This window comes from Ustilago hordei (genome assembly GCF_900519145.1).
Source record: "Ustilago hordei strain Uho2 genome assembly, contig: UHO2_contig_15, whole genome shotgun sequence".
In the NCBI taxonomy this organism is placed as follows: Eukaryota; Fungi; Basidiomycota; class Ustilaginomycetes; order Ustilaginales; family Ustilaginaceae; genus Ustilago; species Ustilago hordei.
The window spans coordinates 268060-292856 of record NW_024545281.1 but is presented as its reverse complement, the minus strand read 5'-3'; the positions used below and the strand labels follow the sequence as shown (position 1 = coordinate 292856).

The 24797-nt window shown below is 52.9% G+C and overlaps 9 protein-coding genes across 9 annotated transcripts; 2 read left to right on the top strand and 7 right to left on the bottom strand.

Moving 5' to 3' along the window:
• Positions 1-927: 927 nt before the first annotated feature.
• On the bottom strand, positions 928-3741 carry UHO2_05768 (uncharacterized protein; the record flags this gene model as incomplete). Its single annotated transcript, XM_041558667.1, has 1 exon — positions 928-3741. The coding sequence occupies one exon, from the start codon at positions 3739-3741 to the stop codon at positions 928-930; it is 2814 nt and encodes a 937-aa protein (XP_041414601.1).
• Positions 3742-4605: 864 nt separating this feature from the next.
• On the bottom strand, positions 4606-6249 carry UHO2_05767 (uncharacterized protein; the record flags this gene model as incomplete). The annotated part of the gene is made up of 1 exon (XM_041558666.1): positions 4606-6249. The coding sequence occupies one exon, from the start codon at positions 6247-6249 to the stop codon at positions 4606-4608; it is 1644 nt and encodes a 547-aa protein (XP_041414600.1).
• Positions 6250-6749: 500 nt separating this feature from the next.
• Positions 6750-10589, bottom strand: UHO2_05766 (uncharacterized protein; the record flags this gene model as incomplete). The annotated part of the gene is made up of 2 exons (XM_041558665.1): positions 6750-8021; positions 8076-10589. The coding sequence occupies 2 exons, from the start codon at positions 10587-10589 to the stop codon at positions 6750-6752; spliced, it is 3786 nt and encodes a 1261-aa protein (XP_041414599.1).
• A 1187-nt stretch (positions 10590-11776) lies between these two features.
• Positions 11777-13326, bottom strand: UHO2_05765 (putative hydroxymethylglutaryl-CoA synthase; the record flags this gene model as incomplete). Its single annotated transcript, XM_041558664.1, has 2 exons — positions 11777-13114; positions 13267-13326. 2 exons carry the CDS (start codon positions 13324-13326, stop codon positions 11777-11779), a joined length of 1398 nt encoding a protein of 465 aa, XP_041414598.1.
• Positions 13327-14418: 1092 nt separating this feature from the next.
• On the bottom strand, positions 14419-16575 carry UHO2_05764 (uncharacterized protein; the record flags this gene model as incomplete). The annotated part of the gene is made up of 1 exon (XM_041558663.1): positions 14419-16575. The coding sequence occupies one exon, from the start codon at positions 16573-16575 to the stop codon at positions 14419-14421; it is 2157 nt and encodes a 718-aa protein (XP_041414597.1).
• Positions 16576-16909: 334 nt separating this feature from the next.
• On the top strand, positions 16910-18868 carry UHO2_05763 (uncharacterized protein; the record flags this gene model as incomplete). Its single annotated transcript, XM_041558662.1, has 1 exon — positions 16910-18868. The coding sequence occupies one exon, from the start codon at positions 16910-16912 to the stop codon at positions 18866-18868; it is 1959 nt and encodes a 652-aa protein (XP_041414596.1).
• A 306-nt stretch (positions 18869-19174) lies between these two features.
• UHO2_05762 (putative protein phosphatase 2A regulatory B subunit) lies at positions 19175-21060 on the bottom strand (the record flags this gene model as incomplete). Its single annotated transcript, XM_041558661.1, has 4 exons — positions 19175-20253; positions 20347-20497; positions 20583-20680; positions 20976-21060. 4 exons carry the CDS (start codon positions 21058-21060, stop codon positions 19175-19177), a joined length of 1413 nt encoding a protein of 470 aa, XP_041414595.1.
• Positions 21061-22578: 1518 nt separating this feature from the next.
• UHO2_05761 (uncharacterized protein) lies at positions 22579-23211 on the bottom strand (the record flags this gene model as incomplete). Its single annotated transcript, XM_041558660.1, has 1 exon — positions 22579-23211. One exon carries the CDS (start codon positions 23209-23211, stop codon positions 22579-22581), a length of 633 nt encoding a protein of 210 aa, XP_041414594.1.
• A 914-nt stretch (positions 23212-24125) lies between these two features.
• On the top strand, positions 24126-24581 carry UHO2_05760 (uncharacterized protein; the record flags this gene model as incomplete). Its single annotated transcript, XM_041558659.1, has 2 exons — positions 24126-24209; positions 24312-24581. The coding sequence occupies 2 exons, from the start codon at positions 24126-24128 to the stop codon at positions 24579-24581; spliced, it is 354 nt and encodes a 117-aa protein (XP_041414593.1).
• Between the last annotated feature and the right edge of the window lie 216 nt (positions 24582-24797).

Sequence of the window (24797 nt, the reverse complement as noted above, 5' to 3'; positions counted from 1 at the left end):
GGGGGTCAGCTTTTGGTCCCGAGGCTGTCTAGAGCTGATGCTTGCTTCGCTCGTGCTTTTGCTCCTCTCTCCGGTCACTGCTGGGAGGCTGAAAGGTCAGAAAGCTTCGTATCTGCATGATTGACTAAGTAGTCTAACATGTATTTATAAAAGTGAAAGGTTCTGATCATCATACCAGTGATCGCCTGCGTTGCAGAGGTGCCGCTGTCCAGCTGAGCCCGGAAGGGGTTTTGGGTGTAGACGACCGAGAAGAGGTAGCACGAGAAGAGCCGGGGTCCGAAGATTGTCAAACTACTTACTAGAGGCCAAAGACTGAGCGTACGGAGGCAATCGTCAGAGGCAAGTATCGTGGGGAGGAACAAAGGTATCCGATGAAAGGATGAAGGGTCTAGAAGAAGAGTGGAGAAGTTGTTGGTGGCAAGTGCACGGGCCTTCCTGTAGGTTGCCAGCCTGGACCTTTGCCGGCAGTGTGTGTGGCATATCTTCTTTTCTTCCTTCGCTGAGCGTCTCTCGCCTTCCAGCTGCTGCTCGAATCTAAAGAGCCAAATATTTCGCTTTTGTTAGACCGCGTCTTTTTTTTCCTTGAATGTCGATTTTTCTTCTGATGAGCTATCAGTGTTCGAAAGGACAGTAGCGGACCGCAATACGAAGGAATGCTGGGAGGATAAGAATGCCATTCCAACGATTGAACAAGACGAAATAAAGTGAGAGGCAAAACAATATGAATGAATGTACGGGGCAGTGTATATGTGTGGAAGACGAAAAAAGTGAAAAAGCCAGCAAGCTTTTATGTCAAGCTGCAGCGAGTTGAAGTGAGACCGTGGGTATGTGTGTTATGTGCGATGTGTTTCGATCGCATAGCCGTGACAGACGGTGGGAGTCCGATTATTATTGATGATGATGATGATGTTGTTGTTGTTGTTGTTGTTATTGTTGTTGTTGTTGTTGTTGCTCTTGCTGTTGCAAGTTGACAAAGAGGTTGTCCGCCCTTTCGATCACGTTCTCTTCTGTCAACTCCTGCCTGAGCGCCAGAGTCCTGATTCTTGCCACCAGGCTTCTCAGTGTTCCTCGCGAGATGTTCACCAATTCGTCGAGGTCTACTTTCTCTTGCTCTTCCTCTGCCATCTCTCCTTCTGATGCGTACCTCCTCAAGAATGGATGCTTGAGCAACTCTGGGATTGTCGCCCTTTCCTCTGATCCGTAACGCAGTGCAGCCTGGACGCAGTCCAACAGTTCATCATCTACCTCCATCTTATCAGCATACCTCGGATCCCTGAAGCGGTTCCAGATGATCTCGTGGTTCGGGTCAACAATCGCCTCGAGCTTCCTGTTCGCAGGTACCCTGTCGAATGGTGGGCGACCCCAAATCATCTGATACAAGATACAGCCCAATGACCAAACATCACTTGGCTTACCCGCTTTATAGACCCTCCTACCCTTCGCACGAGCAATCTTGATCGCTTCAGGAGCCATGTAGTTTGGTGTACCGATGATGTTGTCTCGCGAGATGTGCACTGTTCCCTTGGGGATCTTCTTCGAGATTCCAAAGTCGATAAGCTTGACTCGATCGTCGACCATCAAAAAGTTGGCAGGTTTCAAGTCAGCGTGCACCAGGTTGGCTTCGTGGATAAAGTGCACGGCTTCAAGCATCTCGCGGAAGTAGTGTGCAATCGCTTCTCTCGCTAGTGGTGCTTGTTGTGCGAGAAGCGTTCCGAAGTCTCCTTCCCCAAGCTCAATAAGGATGCGCAGCTTGTCCGGCGAATTGCTCTTGTCAATCGTGACGTGGTGGCCAAAGTAGCGCAGCAAGTACATATCACTGCCCGGCAGGTCCGAGAGTGTGCGTAAGAGGTTGGCTTCGGCGATCAGGTCGAGCTTGTCTTGCTCACTCTCGATCTGTTTGAGGTCGACTTGCTTCATCGCGAAGAACGCTTGCTGTTCTTCGGCGCATGGGATCTCTTCGATCAAGCCTTCCTCATTGCGAACCTTTTGGGATGTAGGACCACGCACGACGTGTACCGTCGAGAATCCACCCTTGGTCAGCTGCTTGCGGCGGAACTTGAATCCACCAGGTAGCTTGAAGCAACGTGTTGAGCCAGAAATCTCCTTCATGAAACGCTCCTCCTGGTTCAATGGCTTTCGCATCTGTCTCGTCATCTCGGCCCAGATCGCCTCGGCTCGAATTTCAGAGTACAATCGACCCGCCTCCTCCTCGGCCGGCTCATCGTCGTGCTCTGCTGCTGCCTGTGTTGTGGCGATCGAAGAAGAGATGGATGTAGAAGCCTTGAGCATGCTGTCTTGGCTTCCCTCGCCAAAGACCGGAGCAGCACGTTGAGCAGCAGCTCGTAGCTCATTTGCAGATGGTGCCACAAAGCGTCGCTGTGCCATGGGATCGGCAGGTACCGCAATGTTGGATGCGAGGAAGTTGTGAATCGCCTCTGCTTGGCCCCTTGTTGGATGAATGGAGCCATTTGCTTTGCCTATTGCAGCTGGATCGACAACGGCCCTCCTTGCGAGCGGGTGCGCTTCGTTCCTTCGAGGCGGGGGTGGTTGCATATCGTAATCTTGATCTTCCGCTTCTTCCCTAGGAGGTGCTCTTGCTTCAGGACTTGGCGATCGCACGAGTGATGCCCTCTCCATCATCTGAGCCCTGATCTTCTCCTTCTCTGGATCGTATCCATAAGGCAAGAAGCGTTTGTCAGGCCTTCTGACAGCATCTGCTGAGTTTGATGCCGCACCTGGACCTGACCCGTAGCCAGAATTGGAGCCTGACCCTGAATTAGAGCTTCCATCCTGGTTGTGGTGCGCCCCATTCTCAGGACTGGCGCTTTGAGCTTGGTCTCTGCTTTTGCTGCCGCCGTTCCCATCGCCCCCTGCTTCTTCGTCGAGCTCGTCATCTTCATCGTCCGAGTACCTCCTAACCACTCTCCTTGCTGGTGGATGACGAGCGGACGAACGTGTGAGAGTGCGTAGGCTTCGTGCTGCGCTGCGCTGTGCTGTGGTGGGAGCAGCAGTAGCGTTTGATCGGAGCGCGCGACCAGCCATGGCCGGTGTACGGTAGCCTGTTGATGGCTGGACGCTTGAAGAGCTAGCTCGAACAGGTGCAACGTCATCTGGTGTGTCTCGCTTGACCGATGCTCGCTCCTCGATCAGAGCGTATCTGACCTTCTTTTCCTCCTCCTCTTCTGCCTTCTCTGTGCTGCGTCTGCGAGTGGGAAGGACGGTGCTGCTACGAAGTTCTGGAGAATGACTACCATGGATCGCTGCCTTTGCGATGCGGAGAGGCGGTGAGCTCTTCGCTCTGAACTCGTCGTGGTATGAAGGGGTCGATGCAAATGGCGAAGAACGACAGTGTGGCTCTTGCGCCTGACTTTGCACTTGTCGGAAGATGTTGGATGCTCGAAGGTGCGAAGCATCCTCTCGATGTAAGGGTGCAGGGACAGCTCTACGACCAGTGCCGGGTGAGTCGTCGCATGGAATAGACTCCCTTTGCACTTCGGACGAGATGCGGTATGGACGAGCGCGGGTGTGTACTGTGCTGATCAAAGGCTCAGGTACACTTGCCTCGACCTCTTCATCGCCGAGAAAGTGACTGACAGGTGCAGGTGGCAATGGACTGTCGGCGATGGTGGCATTGCCGCGGTCGCTTGGTGTTTGATCAGGGATGGCACCGCCATGCCGCAACGATCGTCTAAGAACAGGTGTAGACGGCGGCAAGTCATTGTATCGTGAGACGGCGGCCATCTTGGCGTATGTCGTATTGACTGACTGAAGCAAGCGTATGACTGCACTGGCGTGCTTTGATGATGAGATCTAGTGTGGTAACTCGGTTGCCGATGATGAAAATAGATGCTCTATGGTGATGGTTGAGAGTGACGTGAGCTCAAAGAGTCCAAGAAAGGAGCATGGTTTTGAGCGCTCTTCGAAGAAACACTGATGAACCCCTCCTTGCTGCAGTCGACCAGCAGGATTGAAATGACTGCTAGTGTTGTTGACCCGGACGGGGAGGTTGAGAGGGTTGCTTAGTGGAAGATGGTCAAGAGATGTCTTAGTGTGTAACGACGACGAGGTGATAAGCTTCGATCGCAGCGAAGACCTTGAAAGTGGTGACTGTGGTCGAGTCGCTTGACAAGGATGTGAGAGCGATTGATGTTCTGTTCGTGACTTGCTTGCTCGAATCGCACAGAGAGAAGGATGCAAAGTGGAAAGTGGCTAAGCTGCATACTCATCCCATCCCATTCCTGACACTCACACTACTCACACTCACGCTCCCTCATCTCAAATCGTGAATGCTTCCCATGCCAAAACGCAGGCTCGCCCACGCAAGCTACCAAGTGGCGCAAGAGAAGGGTGCATCGCTGCTACCCTGCCATTGCCGACTTCTCCTTCTTCTTCCACAGCAGAAAGCAATCTGCAGCCTACAAGCAAAACTCAACCAATAATCAACACACACGCGCTTGGCCGGAAAGCAGTTCTCAGGTCCGCGTGTCAGAGTCAGAGCATCACGTGATTTACGTTGCTATTCTTCTTCTTTCTTTGCTTTGTCAGATCGTCGTGTCACACAAATTTGTTGGTTGCCAATCCGCTTGCAAATCTGAACAGAACAGTTCAGCTCTTCTGCTTGGAAGCAGCAAAGGCTTTCCACACCTGCTCGGCATACCCCAGCACCGCTTCCTCCTCATATCTCCTTCCGACAATCTGGATACTGACCGGCGCATTGACAAGCTTTGCTGCCTCCCACTTCTTGTACCACTTCTCATCATCCTCCGACAAGAAGTCGTTCGTCCTGGGAGCGACCTTTCCATCTACCGCAGGGTCCACCTTCGTGATTGGAAGGACGACAGCAGGGTAGTCAACGACATTGAATATACCCGTGTAGGTGATGTAAATCTCGCTTCCAGGTGGAATGGCAGTGTACGCCATACCTGGCACGATGAGAATGTCGATCGGTCGGCCGTCCTTAGTCTGCTTAGCAGTAGCGTTCCAATGGTCGAGGTAAGCTTTTTGGAACGCGAGCTTTTGCTTGTTGGCTTGCCAGACTTCAAAGCCGCCGTATTCGCGCTCGCCGATCAGGCAAGGTCCCAGTGGCTCATCCAGCGGTTCTATTGCTTCTCTGATGTCTTTGCCTCCGTCGGCACAGAATGCATCACCCAGGATCTTGAGTGCTTCGTCTGTCTTGTAAGGTTCAAAGTCGATCACATCGTGACCTGATAGCGTGCAGAGGACTTCTTTGATAGCACGCTCGTAAGGTGGAAAGGGCTTGACCTTGCCGTCGTGCCACATGACGCCGATGTGGAGCTTCTTCTGTGTGCGAGCCTGTTGGAAGCGGTCTTCGTTCCATGGCATTGAAAGCGTCTGTGGTTCCAAAAGCCACGGCTGCTGTGCCAGAACTGCCTTGGAAAACTCAGTCAAGCCTGACAATGACCGACTCATCGGCCCAAGGACAGATGGGATCGTGATCTGTCCCAGCAGCGAGTTGACCGCACCCTCATACGGGAATCTGTGCGAGCAGGGTCGCAAGCCGAACAGTCCACACAAGGCAGCAGGAATCCTGACCGAGCCTCCGACGTCTGTTCCCACTCCCAAGGGTGAGCCCTTCATCGCGATCAAGGCACCCTCACCTCCCGACGAGCCACCCGGATGCAACGTGCGGTTGTGCGGGTTCACCGTCGTGCCCCACAGATAGTTCGATGACTCCGAGTACATGATCGTCTGAGGCAGATTTGTCTTGACGAATGGCACGGCTCCAGCTTTCTTGAGCACCTCGACCAAGACAGAGTCAGAAGTCGAGGGCTTGTTCGAGTAGCTGACGTAGCCAATTGTTGCGTCGGAACCCTTAATTTGGAACTGATCCTTGACGCTTATGGGAAGACCATGAAGAGGACCGCGCCGCTTGCCGGTCGACTTCAGCTCGGCATCGAGCTCCGCGGCCCACTTTCTCGCATCTTCAAAGTGAATCTCGGTCAGAGGGTTCACTAGCTGATGAGCAATACATGACCTCTTGATGAACGCTTCCAGCACCTCGACCGCGGTGTAGCTGCCACTGGCGAGCTTCGACAGGAGAGCAGAGACATCGTCTGTTTCTGTAATCTCGATCTCGCGTTCGGAAAGGATGCCAGTGGTACGTGGAAAGTCGATGACAGGGTCTGTATTCACGGGAGGCAGCGCTTCGGGAACAACCTTGTAGTTGGAGGGGATGAGAGCTTCGCGCTGCGCACGCTTGGCTTCGGCGACCTCTTGCCAGGTTGGCATCTTTGCCTATTCGGTTTGTTGACGTCGAAAAGGGTATGTTGGAGCCTGAAATGCCTGCCTTCTAATTGATCCCGCTTTCTTTGATGGCCGCCTGAGTCTACGGACAAAGGATGGTGGGTCAGGACGTAGCTGGAGCCTCGATGTGCTAAGCAGAAGAAGCCACCTGTCTGACAGCTGCTGAGCTCTACCAACCGAATCACGCACGGTTCTCTCACCTTTTTTTCCCAATTACAAAGCCGGACCCTTGGGAAATTGTGGGGAAGCCTGCGGTTCACACTCAACTCCGGCAAAGCATTTCACTCAGTTTCGCAGACCTCAATCGCAAGCGTCATCATTGTCTCGAAAACGAAAATCGCATTGTACTGGAGGAAGTCTGAAACAGGACGAGAGTAGGTTGTGTGTGAAAAGGAACAAGTTGAGGAATGCTTTGACAGCGACTGGAAGGATCACCTTCGCTCACTGTCAGCGGGCGAGCAAACGTCCACAAGCCGGACAAGGTCCTACTCGGACAAGTAGGTCTCGTGAGATTCGTCGTCGTTGCCGTCATCTTCATCTTCTTCTTTTTCGTCATCGTCTGCAAACGAGTCTGTGGTTCGGGTTGCGGCTGCACGTGCAGTGGCAGGCGAAGTGATAGTCCCGTAAACAGCTTCATTGAGCTTCGACTCGACCTCCTCGGTGGCACTGACAGTCGCAGTCGGGAAGATAGGGTTCACGTAGGCGGGCTCATCGGTGCTCATGCTCGGGTCTGTCGAGCTCGTGTATATGGGCGTTTGAATGTTCTGCCCAGTGGAGAACGTGACACTGGCAGAGACGGTACCGTAAGCTGCCGCGTTCCCCGTCGAGCTTGGGAGATTGGTCTCGGCGAGCGTGAACACCGAGCTGAGCGCGGAAGCAGGGTCTAGAGGGGTCGACGATGCAGCCGGCGTTTCAACAGCAATGCTCGACTGGCTCTCGGCGTCCGCTGTGCAGAGTGTAGCCGCAGTGCCGCTCGCAGAGGCTGCAGTCAGAGTTGGAGCCGCGGTAGTTGCCTGGCTGCGAGAGGCTGCAGTGTTGACGGGATTGGAGGCAGCCAGGGTGAGAGCGGCAGTGTTCACCTGGCTCAGCGAGGTCACAGGATCGAGTGTGGCAAAGGTCGTGGTTAGGGATGCGGCGGGGGACGTGGTGAACTGCGTCACAGCAGCCAGTGTGCTGACTTGAGTCGCGGCGGCAGGGGTACTAATCGCGATCGTGTGCTGTGCATCGGCGCTGGAGGCGATCTGAGTCGAAGCTGCCCTGTTGAGAGATGCAGCAGGAGTTGAAGTGAGGAGCTGCGTCTGAAACACGGTGTGTGTGAGGAAGAGCGTGGACTGAATCGGCCTCGTGGTGGCCAAGATGTTGGTTGCATCTGCAGTTGAAGACGCTGGCACAAGAGCTGCACTGTTGAGCGTAGAGTACGTGACTGCACTCCTCGTGGAAGCAGGGAGCGCAGACTGAGTAGCATAGCCAGCCACTTCGGCAGTCGAATATGCCTCGCAAGTTGAGGAAGCGCACGCACCATCCGCCTCGTGCTCGTCGGTGTCATCATCGTACGGCGTTTCTTCGGCAGCGTAGGCCGAGGTAGCGGTCGCTATCTTGTAGCTCGAGTCAGACAGAGTGCGGTAGAGCGTCGAGTAGGCCACAACACTTCCGTAGTCGCTTGGCGTCACCGTCTCTGCATCGAAGGAAGTGCGATACAGGCTATCGTCTGCATCGTACGTGGCGTAGGTCGTGTCTCCGTCGGTAGCATAGGCTGTCTCCCGTGGCGAAGAATACGTGGCTTAAGTCGGTGTTGCCAACAAAGTGGCCACTCGTGTCGTGTACGCTGCAGCATTGAGCGTAGACTGAAGAGAGCCAGAGTCGGTAGCGGCGACAGTGTCAGTGACAGTAGCAACGGTCACAGTGGCAGCGGCAGCCTCTGTCGCGCTGGCGGGCACGCCAGTAAAGACCGTCGCCTGATCCGACACGGTCGCTGTAACGGCCGTAATCGTCTCGGTCGCAGTAGCCTGAACTAAGCTCATCTGTGATTGCAACGAGCTCGTGATGGAATGCTGCACGCTGTTGGAACTGGCCACAATCTGAATACTGGCGGCGAGTGCTCGAGGATCGCCCCATGGCATCGAGGTCTCGGTCGCTGCTGGCTCGATGTATCTGCTGTTGGCCAGTCCAGTAGCGATAGCCTCCTCCAACACTTTGCCGAGCTCGTCGTTCTGTGTCTCGACATAGTTGTCAGGACGTGCCTTGATTGCCTCGCTGAAGTTGCCCCCAGCCGGGATAGTCTCGAGCCCCTCAAGCAGGACGGCTGCCATTCCTTCGATGGCATGGTCATCAATGTGACAGTGTAGGATGTTGGCAGCTGCATGGTCGACGACGTAGCGAATAGCTACCCAAGAGTTGGCATCAATGTCGAATCCGTCACGAAGAGGAGGATTCTCTAGATTGAATGGGACGCCTTTGGCCTGCGCTTCGCCCACAGTGTCTGCCGGGAAGATACCAGTGCCCGTGCCAATGATCCAGAAGCGGCGAGAGTGCATGTGAAAAGGATGTGGACTGTTGGGTCCGCCGACGATCGAGTAAATGTTGTTCTCCAGGATAATGTCGACGACAGTGCCAAAGGGGATGGTAGCGTAGGGGATGTTTTGGTTCGAGGTGACATTGCCATCCGTCGCGTTGAACAGCATCGGACGAACGTCGGCCAAATGAGCGGTGTCCAATGGAACAGACGCGACCTGCCAAACATTGAGACTGTTCTGGGAGGCGACGGCGTGCAGTGTCATGTTCGAGGTCTGAGGAACCGGACTCTCAGCATCAAAGGGATAGCTGAGATTCTGCTGCCATCTGATGACCGTCTTGTCTGTGCTGAAGCCATTCATGGGTAAATAGGCAGGTGTCAGGGTGCGGTCAAGGTAAGCGAACGCCTCCTCCTGGCTGGGTGACCACGTGTCGCCAATGTCGTCAATGTATGAGAGAAAACCAATGCCCTCGATAGGCTGCAGTGCACGAGCACCCGTCAATCGAATGGGATAGATGTTGCCCACAAGATCCGGGTTGACCTCGATCATCACGCTCAACCTGCTGCCAATGGTGATCTGAGCAAAATCGACAAGCATCGGCTCTATATAGTGTCCGTCTACAGCGACGATCCACATCCTATGTCCATCAATACTGAGCCCATAATACCAGTTAGTGGCAGTGTCAATGATCTGCAAATTGATCCAGCGTCTGCCTTCTTTGATGGCTTTGGTGGCGTCCAGCACCGTCAGGGGAGCCGTCGTGTTCTGACAAACTCCGCCGTACCTGGTGTCGAGTGTGTCTTTCACCGTGTAGCCGCTTTTGGCCGAGACCAGAGAGATGCACCCTTTGGACGTTGGTCCTTCTGGGTTGATCGAGCTAAAGTTGTGAAGCAGGCTAGCTTGGACGGGTGACATGACCGAGCTCCAGTCATTGACGCAATACTGTCGTCCACGCCCGTTGATGAGCAAAGAATCAAAGCAGGCAGGTGGCACGCCGGTTTCATGTACGGTCAACAACATCTGCGTGTGGTTAATGTGCCAGTGATCAGATAGCGACATGATTTGATAGTCGCGCTCTGCCGCCTCCATCTGGTCTAGGTTGTCCTTGAGCGGGCTGATCAAGCTCCACGGCTTCCTCCTGTCCGGCTTGGGTCGAATGTAGATCGTGCCGCGCAGCCCATCGGCATAGTAGCCTCTTTCGTGGCTGTGATACCAGTAGCCGCCATACTGGTTCACTAGCTTGAAGCGATAGGTATAGGACTGTCCAGGGTAGATGTTCCACTGCGACAGGCCAGGAACACCGTCCATCTCAGGAGTGCCGATCTGATGGATGCCGTGCCAGTGGATGGCGAATGGAACTGGGCCCTGATTGTTGACTGTGATTTCGATGTCATCGTTCTCGTCCCAGATGAAAGGATCGGCGGGGTATTTGTCGTTCATGAGGAAGCCATCTCGCTCGAATCCGTCCGGATTGATGGTTCCCTGGGTAACAGTGAGGTTGTAAGCCTTGTTCGGTGGTGGCAGAGCATCGGCATCACGACGGTAGAGGTGAGTCGGATGAACGAAGCCAGCGGCGACAGGAGCTGAAGCTATCTGCTCGTGCCTCTTGACCAACAGTTGCCGATGACCGCTCTCGTTTCCAAAAAGGTAGGGATCACCAAGTGTCGCCGTGATAGCTTCTGACACTTGCAGATTCGAGACAGGGATGGCAGCGGAAATAGCTGCGCAATAGGTGACGAAGAGTGGGAGAAAGGATAGCAACAGCGGGAAGCAGCGACAGATTCGCCACCCTGGGCGTGGATGAGACTGCATTGCACAGTGCAAGCTTTGTTCTAGGATACCTGGGCTCCTACTCGAAAGAGGTTCTGGCGTAGAGAGAGAAGATGACGATGATGTTTAGGTTTGTGTATCTAGAGTGAGGAGGGCGACCTGCGGCTGGGACTGCAAGCAAGTCTGGGAAGATTGCTGGAGCTCTTCAGGGAGCGCCAACGAGCCAGACAAGGGCGCCCTTCTTATACCTTGGACCGCTCTCTCAGCGAGCCGGATAGACCTTTCTGCCTGGTCGGTGGAGCCGACAAAAGCTGCTGGGCAAAGGGCCCCGTCCGATCAGGATTCATCGAATCGAATTGGTCTGCTTTGGCCCCTTGGAGTTGAGCGAGTGTGACTGGTTCTACGTTACGATTGCCAGACCATCGGCAGACCCGACGGCGGTCGCGAGAGGCGCAAGTTCGAAGGTGTCGTCAGAGGGCGACAGGTTCGGAATGTCCCGACTTTACCTGCTCCAGCTCGCCTTCGGATGGCGTGTGGCTTGCCGTGACATTTCTGATGTTGTGATTAAAGGAAAGTGAAGCAAGCTGGGTGCGATTGCCCACAGGATGGAGTAGCGCCTGAGACTGTGGAGCGTGCTCGTGATTGAGATGGTGTCGGCAGGTCCGAACATTTTCCCACGATTGCTGGTTGAAGCAAGTTGAAAGGCTGTTTCTATTTCCCGCTGGACAGCCACAAAGTATGATTCAGAACATTTACATATCGTCGCCACGTTGGAACATCGGAAGTGCCGACTCGCTCTATCCGCTCGCTCGGAAAAGATTCGCTGATCAAAAGGCGGTTGCCAAAGAGGGCCACTTTTGATACTTTGGACAATCTTGACTACTGAGCACTTCGGACATGAGAGGCGAGAGGCGAGAGGCGAGAGGCAAAAAGCTCCCGGTTGATTCTATGAAAATTGTATTAAATGCATGAGGATACTATAGAAGGGCATAGAAGCGGAATGATTTCAGTGCTGATTTTAGCGGAGGCATGGCTGCCACGATGAGAAGGGTTGAGAAGCCGTCGTTCCTGCAGCCACAATGCCCCCTTCCTGCAGACCAATTCAGACCTCTTTGGATCGGAGAAGCGATATTTACAGTAAGCTAGTCGCCCGAAGACTAGCTTTTTCCAGCTTGCGACAAGAATCGGTCCGGACTGGTGTGTTGGCTATGCTGCGTGTTGGCGCGCACTTAGTTAGCATTGGTGGGGATGCGAGCGTATGTCCTGCGGTACATGTGGTCGACGTTCTCGAGGTAGTATGCGCCAGGCCATAGGTTCTCGAGCTGGCCAACGGGCTTGTGGTTGAGGGCGTTGTGAGTGGCCTCACGGGTCTTGAGAGCCTCGACGTAGGTCTCGCAAGGAACAACCTTCATGCTGGCGAGGCGTTTCTTGAGGTCGGCAGCCTTGACGAGCTGCTCGGTGGAGCCGTTGACGCGGATAGCGAACATCGAAGCGGCGGCACCGGAACCGAACGAGTAGAAAAGGATGCGCTTGCCCTGCATCTCGTCCGAAGAGACGTTGGAAAGCAACGAAACCAGACCACCGTAGAGCGAAGCAGTATACATGTTACCGCATCGTCGAACAGTGTCCATACCGGGCTCCAGTCGGGTCTGCTGCAACTGCTTGCCGTAAGCGGCGAAAGCCTTCTCGACCTCCTTGTTGGTGATGGTCGACTTGCGGTCGAGCTCGGCAAAGTTGGCAGGGATGCAAGCGTACTTGTCGTTCTTGCGGTCAGCAATGAAATCATTGTACAACAATCGGCCGAAACCCTTCTGGACGAGCTTCGAGTAAGGACTGTGGAAGAGGGTGTAGTCAAAGTCCTCGACCTTGATCGAAGCGAGGTTAGAGGCCTCCGAGTGGCCCTTAACACCGTTAGCAGCGCTGTTGCGGAGCTTGGCGGCACGCTGGCGGTAAGCATCGTAGGTCTTGTCCAGGCAGCCAAGGTAGGCCTGGATGGTCTCGGGACCGTCGACCTCTGGGTATTCCGAGGAGAGGTTGGGCTTGTAAAAGTCCCAGAAGTTACTCATGTGGGTGCCGTGAGCGGGCTCAAAGACGAGCGGAGCGTCAGGCCCGATAAGCATGGCAACGGCGCCGGCACCACCGACGGGGCGGGCGGAACCCTCGGCGTAGATGGCAATGTCGCCGGCGACCACGATAGCGTCACGGCCGTCCCAGGAGCTGCTCTCAACCCAGTTGATGGCGTTGAAGAGAGCCGCGGTACCACCGTAGCAGGCGTTCTTGCTGTCGATACCCTCGATGTTGTTGTTGCCAGAGGGGGCAAAGAGATCCATGAGGACCGTCTTGACCGACTTGGACTTATCAATGATCGTCTCCGTACCGACATCGAGACGACCGATGCTGCGAGGATCGATGTTGTTCTTTTCCAGAAGGCCGGATACGACGGAAAGAGCGAACGAGTTAATGTCCTCACGGTCGTCGGTGCAAGCCATGTACTTCTGGCCGAAACCGATGGTGTACTTGCCCTTGGCTACACCGTCAAAGTCCTCCAGCTCATCCTCCGAGATGCACTGTGTGTGGTCGAAGCCAAGTAGAAGCAAAGGTCAGCTTTCAGTCTGACAAGTGTAAGGGTGCATTGTTCCGACGACGATGCTCGGCAGAAGCAAGGCTTGTTGCTCGTCGTCGTCGACGTTGCACGCCTCGCGGCGATCCTTGTACTCACTCTCCTGGGGAAGTAGATCTCGATGGCTTTGATTCCGACGTTCTGGGGACGAGTCGACATGTTGAAATGCTGATGGGGTGAAAGGAGTCTGAGGGGAAGTAACGATGGTGGTCAGGAGATGAAGCAGCCAATCATTCCTTCACTCTTCTTTGAGGACGCACAGGCACACACACGCGAACACGGACGCCGATCCTTCTTCTTCCTTGACCTTTCACCGCTGAACTGCTTTGGATGCTGTCTGCAACCAACGCTGCACTGACGAGCAACACCAACCAACACACACGCAGCTAGTTGCACGAATGCAATTCGCTCACACTCTCCTTCTCGCCTCCAAGCTTTACAGCCGCTCACACACGCACGCACAGCTTCCATGCTGCAGGTTCTCAACCCACAATGCCAATTCGCTTTGCTGTTCACCGTTCAGTTCAATCAGAAGATTTCGTCCCAACCGAGGCACGCCAAACAGCGGTTCATTGAACGGTCATTACAAAAAGGAAAAAAGGAAAAGAAAAAAGGAAAAGAAAAAAGGAAAAGAAAAAAAGAAAAAGAAAAAGAAAAAGAAAAAGAAAAAGAAAAAGAAAAAAAAAAAAGAAAAAGAAAAAAAAAAAAAAAGAAAAGAAAAGTGAGGAATTTGGGCGGGCAAAAGTCCAACAGGCTCCCCCGATGTCCAGGCACTTGAGCACTGTGTTGCGAAGATCCACAAATTGCAGCGCAGGAAGAAGATCAAGCAAAGATTAAGAACGCTTGACGCGGTTTCGCGCTTTTTGGGCTTCTCGCGGTGGCAAACGAATGGTTGAAAAAAACATGCCACAACCGCAGACTAGTGCAACTATTATCACGCCAGCATCATAGTCAACTTGCAGTTTGGGTGGCTCCCAGAGTCAGACGATCCTTCTATGCCAATTGGCCTCTCTACTTTTTCCGAAACGCAGGGTTTGCAAAAGAGGCTTGGCCAAAAAAAATTCAACGCCGAACACAAATTTGAGAAGAAAAAAAGTGGGCCGATTTCGAGAGAGTCCGAATTGGTCCGCGATCATGTACATCGGGAAGACAGAGATCCGATCCAGATCTTCTTGCTCAGCCGAATTTCTCTGCTAAGCAGCTGATGTGCGGTTTTAGGATCAAACAGAAGTATGACAGATAAGACCAGCCTTAGTTGGCATCGGCGCCAAAAGCAGGCCCACTAGCCTGAGCAGCAGTAGCATCTGCATTCTGACCACCGTCCTCATCCCCTGGCCAATTGTCTTCCTTCAAGAAAGCACAGATCACAGTCCGTCCGCCAAACTGTCTGCCCGCAATCGCCCTCAATGCCTGAGCACAATCTCCCGTCTCGGCATACCTGACATAGACTCTACCAACACCTTCACGCTCCGTTGCTGGCTTCTCCCCACCAGACGCAGCTGATTCGTCTTGTGTGCGCTTCCACTGGTGCGCAGCTGCACCTTTGCTTTCCTTTGCTGGGCGAGGCACACGCACATCAGTAACAGTGCCGTACTTGGTGCACTCCTCTCTGATATCCTCTACGATATCCGCGTACTCTTCGTCATCCTGCAGCTCTTCAGGGGTGACCATGTTGAGCATAACCATACAAGATCTTGGTTCGCCTGCATCACCACCTTCACCCGCAAACTGCTGCACTGAGCTCGGCATTCCAGCATCACCCAACGCACCAGCATTGGCACCAGTCGCAGCAATTGCTTGAGCCTTTTTCTCACTCCCCACGCTCGCCCTCTGCACGACCAGGTTCCTATCACCCAACTCCATCCCGTTCAACCCTTGACATGCGAGATCTGTCAACGCCGTATCTACATACTCACAGAAGGCGAAACCTTTCGATGCGCCATTCGCCGTGTCTTTCACCAGATTGAAAGCTCTGAGCTCACCAAACGCTTGCAGTAGCTCGATAACCTGATCGTCCGTAAGATAGGTCGGCAGACCACCGACAAAGATCTTATGCGGCGAATCGGGCACATTTGTACTGATGACTCCGGGAACATGGATGTTCGAAGCAGGCCTGACATCCGGACCGGTATAGTCTTTCGGTCGTCGAATCTTGAGTGACTGGCCCTGGAACACGATCCCATCGAAAGACATGGCATTGGTCGCTTCCTCAGGATGACGGAATTCGACGAATGCGTAACCCTTGTCAACGTTGACTTGAGCAGAGACCGCTGGCTCGCCAGGTTCAGTGCCGAGTTTAAGCTTGAGCATCTGTTCGTTGAAGAAGGCGACCATGTTTGGCTCGTTGGCTGAGTGAGTGATGTTGCCGACGTAGAGACGACGGGCTTGACGGTTGTTGTTTTGCTGAGCGACTTCTTCTGGTGTAGGGGCGGGCTGGGAGGCGCCGTTGCCTGGTTGGAAACCATGCTGAGGTGGGTAAGGCGAACCGTGCTGGTGTGGACGTGGAGATTGCTGATGCGGGTGACTGGGCATGTTGTGGTCGGGATGTGTCTGGTGGCCTTGCTGATGAGGTGGGTACGGCTGTCGGTTCTGATGGTGAGGCTGCATGGGTCCACCGCGATGGGGATGGATAGGTTGACCGCCCATGTGAATCGGAGGCAGTGGCAGACCAACACCGGGTGGTACACCAGGACCATTGACGCCAAGGTTGACGGGCGGCATGCCTACCAGTCTTGTCTGACCTGGAATACCGAACAGCCCAGTCGCTTTGGCAGCAAGAGCACTTGTGCCTTCAAAGCCAGGTGCAGGAATGTCCCACTTGGAGTTGGGCCTCGGTCGCTCTCTGATGGGGATAGTGCCTTCAGGTGTTGGGCTGCGTCGCACAGATGGGCTACTGTCTCGTCCCGCTGCACTCCTCCAATCGCCACGACTGCGACCCCCTCGCTCGTGGTAGTAGCTGTCATCATCATCGTACCTCGACCCGCCTCTACGACCAGAGTATCGGTCATCTCGGTCACGATACCTCCTATCACCGTATCCATCTCTGCTATCACGAATGTCTCTCCCATCACGACCTCCTCTTGATCCTCCATAATAGTCGTCATCCCTACGTCTCCTTCGACGATCATCATCTCCCCCACGATCTCCTCTATCCCTGTCGTCGCGCTGAGACTTGCGTGGGTACCTGTCGTGTTCGTCCCTATCTTCTGTATCCCTTCGTTTGCGTGAGCTTGAAGAAGAAGCATTTCGGTCTTCCTCATAAGCGTCTCTGCCTGATCTTCGATCTCTGCGGTCTCGCTCACGATCGCGGCCAATGTCTCGACCAGAAAAGGAGCTGTTGCGATCCTTGGTCTTGTTGCGTACTTCGTCCTCGATGCCGGCCAAGAAGGCCGCTGCTGAGTCCGCCATGATATGGATGTAGCGTGGGATGTAGCGTAGGATGTAGATGGCGGAGATAATGGACAGAGCAAGGATGGAGGAAGAGTGTTGCCAAGAAGCAAAAGGTGAGGGGGAGGTGTAGATGTGGCTCGATGTTGTTGCAATGAAAATGTGCGAGCCGAGAAGACACAATTTCCTGACTTTCTTTGCCACACTTCCGAATTCCGAACTCTGACTTTCTCTTCCTGGTCAGCGTCTCCGCACGACGCTTTGAGAAGAATCGCAGCTCACTCTTCTCTTTCGGCAATTCTCCCTCCACCACCACCGCTGATGTGTCCTCACTCGTGTCGCAGAGAAGCTCAACATGTCAGCTCCAAGTGCGCCACCAGTGTGGACGGAGCACAAGACGCCACAAGGCCGTCCCTACTGGTATCACACCATCGAACGCCGGTCAGTGTGGGAGAAACCATCCGAGCTCAAGACGCCGCGCGAACGAGCGCTCGAAGCAACACCATGGAAAGAGTACAAGTCCGGCGACAGGCCGTACTACGTGCATAGCGTTACGAAGCAGTCTACTTGGTCGCTACCACCTGAGCTCAAGCAGATCTTGGACCAGTATCCGATCGACAGCGCAAACGCCACCCCTGCCTATGCCCCTTCTCCGCACATCAACCATGCTCAATCGCCAAGTGGATATGCTCGCTCACCAGCAGCAGCTGTCCCAAGCACTCTTCCACAAGCATCACCTTCTCACACACCCATGCGCAGCGTACACCAACCCTCGGGCTCCAACACACCCATTCCTTCTTCCTCCACCCGTGCAGCCTCTCCTCCTGCAACAGGCCGAAAGGGGCCTTCCACAATCCAAACCATGTCCGGAGCCACCGAAGTCAACTTCAAAGGCGACAAAGAAGCCGCTGAGTCCGCATTCATCCAACTACTCATCGACACCGGCGTAGATGTCGATTGGACTTGGGAAACGACCATGCGCACCATCATCACCAACCCACTCTACAAAGCTCTCAAAACCATCTCCGAACGTAAGGCGGCATTCAACAAACACATTGATTCCCTCCGCCGCAAACGTGCAGCTGAGTCAGCTGCGAGATTAGAAGAGCTCAAGCCGGCATTCAAGCAGCTCGTTGTGGGCGATCAGCGGTTGAAAACGTACACTAGCTACGCTACAGCGAAGAAGTTTTTAGGCGAAAGTGCGGTGTGGAAGCAAACAAAATCAGATGAGGAGGCGAGAGGGATCTATGAAGCTGTTCTCAAAGAGTTGAAGCAGGCAGAGAAGGAAGAGGAGCAACGGGTGAAGAAGAGGAATATGGAAATGCTCATGGCCTTGCTCAAGACGTTTGAAGCGGATGTTTTTACGAGATGGAGAGATGCACATCGGACCATCCTCGAATCGCAGGAATATCAGGAGGATGCGCATTTGGGAATGATGGATGTGAGCGATATGCTGGTGGTGTTTGAAGATTTGATGAAGGGAATAGAGAAGGACACCGATTTGGCCAAACGGAAGGAAATGGCGCACAAGAAGAGAAGAGAAAGACAGAATAGGGATGCGTTCAAAGCGCTTCTTCGCAGATTGGAGAGTGAAGGGCACATTAGAGCAAGATCGACGTGGGGTGAAGTGTTTCCGTTGATTAAGGACGATGGCGACTGTCTCAGGGCTGTGGGTCAACCTGGATCAACACCATTAGATCTTTTCTATGACTTTGTCGATGACTTGGACCAAAAGCTTGAACAGCAGACTGCCGATGCACTCCAACATGTCTCGAAACAAGGGCACTCTGTCACACCAAGCACAAGCGAAGACGAATTCCTTTCCTGGACCAGCGGTTGTTCAGTGCCTCTCCCCACTCTTAAACAGATCTATTCCGAACTGGTAGCATACTTGGCAGAAGAGGAGGAGAAGAAAGCCTCAGAAGAACGTCGCAAGCTAGAACGTAAACATAGGCATAAGATCGAAGATCTCCGTTACGCATTCAAGAAGGTCCATCCTCCACTTGACTTGGATGCAGACTGGCATACAGAAGAGATCCGAGGAAGAGTGGAGGAGTTGGAAGAGTACAAAGTGGCAAAAGAGGAGGATGCAAGGATTCCGCAATGGGCTTGGGAGAAATTTGTTCGACGACAGAGGGAGAAGTTAGCCGAGTCCACCGCAGATGGTGTAGAGACAAGAAAGAGAAAGGATTATCCTAATGTAGCTGCTCAGCGTGGCAGTCCTGGTACTGGAGAGGCGGACACGATTGCGACAAAGAGGGTGAAAAGAGATGAGGATCAGGATGAGAGCGAACCTGAGGAAGGAGAGGTGTAATTTCAAGCATGCGATCGCTCTTCATCCCACAACATCTCTGTCTTCCCTTTTGACGCTCGTGAAATGCAAACAAGTGCGAAAATCAGCCCCTGAGATCCTCCTTTCGCTCCACGGCCACAGCTATCGACCCAACACTCACTCAGTTGAGAGCAATCTCTCACAGACGCCGTCACTCTTGTATATAAACTCGTTGCAAAAGCCTCGAACAGCAAAGAGATCGTGATGGAAGGGGAGCAAGAAATACAAAAGACACCAGCATTCTGCATTGGCACGAGGGTTTGATTCCAGATTATATCCTTTTCTCTCTCATGCCATCGGAATGCCTGCAGGATTATTAGCTGAAAAGATGAACAGATTGTTTGTTGCTGCAATAGCGATCGTGTTCTCTCTCGGGTGATAGCTTGCATGCAAGATCTTCTTGTTGAAATCCGGGTTGTCAAGGTTGATCTGAGCGGGCGTACCCAATGTGCTGTTTGCTGCGCCTTTGTTTCCCTTCTTGCCTGCTCCTGCCATTCGTTTAGCCTTGAAGGCTGACTTGTCTGCTTGCAACACAACGTCGGAGCTGTCATCCTTGTCAAAGATGTGGAAGTAGTTGTTGTAGCTTCCTGTGAGGACTTTGTTGCCATCAGGACCCCAGAGGGCTTCGAATTTGTCAAAGATGCAGTCGTTCTCGTAGAGGTCGCAGAGTTTGGAACGAAGGTGGTCGTGAATAGGAATGGTCTTCACTGGCTTGTTCTCCATGTTAACATCCCAGATCTTGAGTGTGAGGTAGTCGCGAGAAAGGATATATCGACCGTCACGACTGAACTTGACATCGGATATGCTGCTGATGATCTCGCTAAAGAATGACTTTGTTGATGGATCCTCCTCCTCTTCAAACTGCTTGGCATGCGCATCGCAGAGTGCAGAGTCGCGCATGTCGGCAAGCTTGATGGTACCTTTCGAGCTCGAATAGACAAACTGATTGCAGTGGATAGGGTGGAACTCGGCAGCAGTGATGACTTCGGTTAGCTCTTCCATGTTTACAGGCTTGATGTCGACAATGTTGAAGCTCTGGTCGCTGATGTTGAGGTTCCAAAGGTTGATTCGGAGATCATCTGCACTGATGTAGGTCTCGCCATCCGAGTTGACTGAGAGCGAGTTAATGTGATAGGCATGCGCATTGGCGTAGATCTTCCTTGGCACAGCAGCAATGATGGTGTCGACGGGTGTGAGACGTGGCAGACGCAGACCAGCGCCACTACCTGGTACTGGTGTTGGAACTGGCAGCAGTGATGGATGGACATCTGGGTCGCGGACCTGAGCGTAGCCCATGTCATTGTGATTGTTTTCTGCGACCAACTTGAGCGTCTTCTCGAATACCTTCCAAAGCTTAATTGTCTTGTCTGCAATTCGAGGGCGAGTGCAGAAGATGATAAAAAAATTCTGTTAGCTATGCTGCTGCTCGCTGCGGGAACTAGGTTCTCTGCGATGCTTACCATTTGTGCTGAGCAAGAAGTGAGCGGCGTTTTGCCTTCTGCACCACTTGATCTTGTTGATCTTTTCCTCGATCTCGAGCGACTTGAGGTAGTCGAACTCGGGCTCGTGAGATTGGAACTCGGTGTGGAACTTGTATTCGCAGCCCTTTTTCTGTACGAGTGGGAAGGACGAACGATGCGGAAGGTGGTCAGTCGGCTGGCTAGTTTGATCGGAGTGAGCAGATGAGAGCACTTACAGAGTCGTTGCGCTCGAAAAGGACGACTCGGCCACCCTTGTCACCTGTAGCAAGGTAGTCACCGGTGTGATCAAATTCGACCGTCGAGATGATGTCGGCTGAGGGGCACGCACGATAGTAACACAGAAAGTGAGGTAGATGTGGTGTCAGTGTTAGGCTCTGACGAGGGGACGATATTTGACGGCGCTTTGCGAGCTCGCTGACCGCTTCAAAGCGCCAAACTGGCTTTGCTAGCCACCGCAGAGGAGGTGCGGAGCTGAACTGGCTAGCCGCATGGAGAGCTGCCATCGCCAATGCGGAATGCGGACAGCGGCGGCGGTGCCCCTGCGCTCTGCTGGTTCAATCTGCAAGGCGGTCGGGTGCAGGACCGGCGTGCAAGAAGAGATAACTTACCTTCAGTGATTTCCTCAACTTCACCCTTATCACCGAAGCACTGAGCGAAGCGCCAGCCTCCAGATGGATCTCCCTCCTTCTCCATTATGACAGTGATGCTCTTGTACCGAAGCTGTATATGAAATTGTCGGAGAGCTTCAAGTCCGTATCAAAGTCGAACGGAACGAGAAAGCCAATAGGCAGTTGTTGCACAAGCCAGTCGGACAGGCTTTTCGTTGCAGGCGTAGGAATATGGGTGCGGACTACTGGCGCTGTATTGCTGGAAGCCGGTCTAGATGTGCGGAGATGCGGAGAAGTTCTTGTGTTCGTACGTGGGTCTTGAGTCCTAGAAACACGCTACAAAGGAGCAGCCGAGCAGATATTACAGAGCTGAGTCAAGTAGAGCACACCGGGGGATGTTGTGGTATCGTGTAAGTGGTGCAAGCGGAAGTGATGGTCCTCCTTAGAAGTGGTATGCGGGTGACCGAACGCGTGTTTGTGGTACGAACTTGGCAGCCGATCCGAATTGTTCAAACGTGATGGGCCTTGGCGGGTAAGCAGCAGCACACGAGCTTGTATACTATTCCGTGGGTATGTAGTCGTTGCAGGTGTCGACTGGTACCGGTGGATGTGCGATGGTGTTGGTGATTCAAGATGGATGGTGGTGAGTGTTGGTGGAGGCGATAGGCGAGGCTGTGTGTGTGTGTGTGTTTGAATTGATTGGCCAGGGTTTGTTTTTTTTTTGTTGTTTTTTGTTTTTTTGGCCTCTCTCTTTCTCTCTCTCTTGATCGGTCACACAGCAAAGAAAAAATCAAAAAGAAATAAGAAAAAGGGCTCGTGCTCCCGTAAAATAGCCCAGTCTGGCATTTTTCAATTATTTTTTTCTGGCCCTCTTTCGTCCATATCGCTGTCTGCTGCTTCGGGAAAAAGGGGAAAAAGGGTTTTGAGAAAATATATATCCGGGCCTAACATGCTTACTCGAAAATCTCAACGCCACACGAGTCAGCCATTGTCTACTAACTGCCTCGAGCCGGATAAAGTATCTTCTTCTTGTCTTTTAAAGCCATAGCCACCCCCCTCAGAGGTATAAATGCATCGCCCCTTTGCAGGATCCAGCTTTCTTGTCACATCGTCATACCTCCTCCAACCAAAGATCAACACTACGATCGCAAACCTGCACAGTCACATCACGGGGAGATTGTGATTCAAATAAAATCTCTCCGCCATTTGCCACAGCTCCGGTGAACTTGCAATCAGAGTTACTCTCACTAACTATGAACCAGGATAGATCAATAACCCTACGTCTCACTCACACCATCTTGTTTCTGCCTTGTTGCTGTCGAGGTTGCACCTTGTTGTGTACTTTTTCCTGGCGCCCTAAAATGCTGCGCTGCGAAAAGGGCAAAAAAAAAAAAAAAAAAAAAAAAAAAAAAAAAAAAAACAGGAGCAGAAAAAGGGCTGGAAATTGAGCCTAATTGCAACGCACGAGCCACGGTCAGACATTTACTCCACAGATGCAAAATCGGGGTCAATCAACCAGATCCCGATGAGATCTCGGCTTTTCACAGCTTGCTTGTGTTCATGAGGATGCAAACCAAGTACGATGTCCACCATATCCAAGGCTCTACATCAGAGAGGCAAATCCAGCTATCATCAATGCGAATACCATGCTTGCGCCGATAGCAGGAGCCGAAGCCATCATGACGCTGTCGTTCGCGTTTGTCGAAGGAGGAGCTTCACTCGTGCCATTACCAGCAGGTGCAGCACTGCCTTCCTTAACCTCTCCTTTGCAAGTCTGACCACCACCAGTCTTGTCGTCCTTAGTCAACGTGACATCCGAACATTGATACAGCCTACCATGAGACCCACTCAAGTATTCGACCATGATCGTTGCATTCTTTCCCTCTTCCACACCCTTCACTTTGTCCCCTTTGACGTAGAGGCACTTTTCACCCATACCCTTGACCTTGAGATCGGTGACGAGAGGTGGAAGTGTTAAAAACGACTGCAAGCCATCCGCAGTACCGAGAGCAAGGTAGACGTTGATTGTGGCTTCATCGTGGTGGGAAGTGATAGAGATTGGTGCATGCGGGTAGTAAAAGGGTGCTCGGGAGGCGGAGGCGTTACCGAAGCCGCCACAGAATGGTTCGCTTTCTGTATCTTCGTTGAAGCCTCGAGTGGGTGGCGAGTCAAGGGTAAAGTGAGCTCTAGTGGCTGATGCCAAGGCCAGCACTGAGAACAGTAGGAGCAGCTTCATACTCAAGGTATATCGGCGTCTGAGCCAAAGTTGAGGTTGAGGGGGGGGATCGTCAGTGGTCATATTCCCGACTCGAGCTGCTCAGAAGTGTGTGGTGCTTATATGCTACGCACACATACAGGATCCACTCGCTAGCTAACCCCTGAACAGCTGCTCAAAGGTGGGTCTTGTTCGTCTACAGACTTGCCAAGATGGAGGATCTTCTCGTTGTGGGCGGTAGTCTCGAACGAAATGAAAGGGCCCCACCGGTGAGCGGGAGTATCAAACGATCCGAAAGCCCACAGGTTGGCTTAAGCTTGAATTCCGTATGAAAAGTGGCAAATGATCTTTGATCGAGGAAAAGGGGGTCGGGCCTGGACTCGTTGACTAGATTTCTCCCCGCCGTGAGGGGAAAAGGCTCGGACGTCGCTTACCTTCAGACCCACCTTTTATGCGTCGCTCCTTCGGCCTTGTTGCCGTCTTGCTCACTTACTATAGGCCATGCTGCTTATGTCAGAGCTCGAGGCGAGACTTGGGATGGGAGAGAAAGAGCATACCAAGACAGCCGCCACGTGGGAGCACACGAGGGTTCAAATTTGTTAAGTTCGAATTTGTTAAGTTCGAATTTGTTAAGTTCAAATTTGTTAAGTTCAAATTTGTTAGGCTGAAGAAAAGTAACAAAGACTTGAAAGGAGCACTGAACTTGCACAGACAGTGGAGGCATAAGCGCAGCAGAGTGATGTCACAACTGATGCTCAAAGCGATGGCCTCTCGTTCTGAGGTGACCCTGAAGCCAGCCTGACCGTCGATCGAAAGACGGCACTGGGGACCGGATTACTAATGGCTCCCATCCAGCTCTTTTTTCAACTAGTTCCGCTCTCTATCTCCCTCTCTCCTCACTACCGTCATTTACGCCAACATCAGGTATCGCAAAAATGTCTCTTCTTCGTACAAGCACCAACCTCTTCTCCACTGTTCGAGTAGGAGCCTCAGCCTCTCGCTCGATCGCTACTTCTGCTGTAAGCTCCACCACCCCAAACCCACCAAGCTCTTTCTTCCCCTGAAATTCATACTGATTTTATTTGGTTTTCCCCTATCTACCCCCCTGTTGTGTTTGGCAGGTTCGACGAACAGACGACCCAAACATCCTCAACAAAGATACTCACTCCGGTGCATCTGTAAAAGCCGACAAACACTCTAAGGACCCAAAGACACTTCAAAAGGAAACCGCGCAGGCTTCTGAGCAGCGTGGAGCTCCAGGAGAAAAAGGAATCATGTCTGGTAGTCCGAACGACGTTCCAACTCAATCTGAGGATGCCGTTCACGGTGAGAAGCACGAAAAGTCGCCGGGGCAGTTGCAGAAGGAGACCGTTGGAAAGCTGCACAACTGAGCCCTAGTCTAGTCGTTAGCTTCGCGTCAAGAAAGTGTTGGGCATAGTAAGCAAAACTGCATTTCAACAAGCAATCTGATTCAATCATCCGCAAACGAACACGATGGTCTGTGTGATTGCACAGTCCCGGATCAGGAAGCAGCGGTATTGCTAGTGATTGCCGAGACAAGATGACATGGCCGATACAGAATTGAAGCAAGTTTCGCCTGAACCATC